The sequence below is a fragment of the Galdieria sulphuraria genome (genome assembly GCF_000341285.1).
Source record: "Galdieria sulphuraria unplaced genomic scaffold scaf_306, whole genome shotgun sequence".
NCBI classification, from domain to species: domain Eukaryota; phylum Rhodophyta; class Bangiophyceae; order Galdieriales; family Galdieriaceae; genus Galdieria; species Galdieria sulphuraria.
This window is the reverse complement of record NW_005178169.1, coordinates 1-976: the sequence shown is the minus strand read 5'-3', so window position 1 is coordinate 976 and position 976 is coordinate 1. Positions and strand designations below refer to the sequence as shown.

General features: G+C 39.9%; 1 protein-coding gene across 1 annotated transcript; it reads left to right on the top strand.

Annotated features, from left to right (window-relative positions):
* Positions 1 to 396: 396 nt before the first annotated feature.
* Positions 397 to 975, top strand: Gasu_65260 (archaeal ATPase; the record flags this gene model as incomplete). Its single annotated transcript, XM_005702277.1, has 1 exon — positions 397 to 975. A coding segment is annotated over exon 1 (559 nt), but the record flags the coding sequence as incomplete, so codon positions are not given.
* Position 976: the final 1 nt, after the last annotated feature.

Here is a 976-nt window from a genome sequence, read left to right as displayed (position 1 = left end):
CTATATTGCTCGGAACTCTCATGACTACTCTCGAAAATTCTGAAAGAAACTTTCTTATCTATGTGAGAATGGGCCATGTTCAATAGCTTTATACTCTCAAAGAGCATAAAAAACTTGTGAAATAAACATTGGCTTCCTTCCAATCCTTCTTGTACCCTATGAGAGTTACCATTATTTTAGCATACGAGAATAAGAATATCGATAGTTGAAAAAGCCATATTGATCGTTCTTCCATAGTTGTAGTCATCTCAGTCCAAGCCATAAAGGGTATGACATAGTCATCAGTTGATAAAGAGAAGAAGTTGGATTGGTATCCTTTACTGTTTTCCTTGTTGTTGTTGTGACCGACAAACAGTTAAATTCATTTATATTTGTACTCCGAAATAAACAGAAGATTGTTTAATTTCTCTTTGGCGATGGCGAGTTTGGATGAAAAGTGGAAAGCTTTGGTCAAGTTTGAGTCTATTGTGGTAGATCGTGAAAGAGATGTTGTTCGAGTGACAAAAGAACTGTATGATCTTCATAGCAACAGAGAACAACTCAGGGGTGTAACAAGTAGTTGCAACTATCGCTTGACCATACCATTTGCCCCCCATCTCTTTGGCTCGGGCAAAACGACCTTTGCCCGAACCTATTTGGAGTTGTTGCAAAGGTTTGGTGAAACTTTTCTGTCGAAATTTGCTTCGGACCCTTCCAGGAGAACCTTTTTGGAGAAGCTGAAAAGGGCTTCGTTGCTTTTTGTGGATTTGAGGGAGTTGAAGCCCATTGGCCCGATCGAGTTTTCTCGAAACCTGAAGTGGGCAGTGTACTATTTGTTAATCAAGGCTGCTTGTTTGCAATCAGGTCTTCCGCAACCAGACCCGGACGAATGTTTCAAGGAACTGAAACTTAGGAGTGATGCTTTGGTTCAGAAAATCCGTTCAATCTTAGACATTCCTTCCAATCAATATCTTCTGATAGCATTTGATGAAGTTGG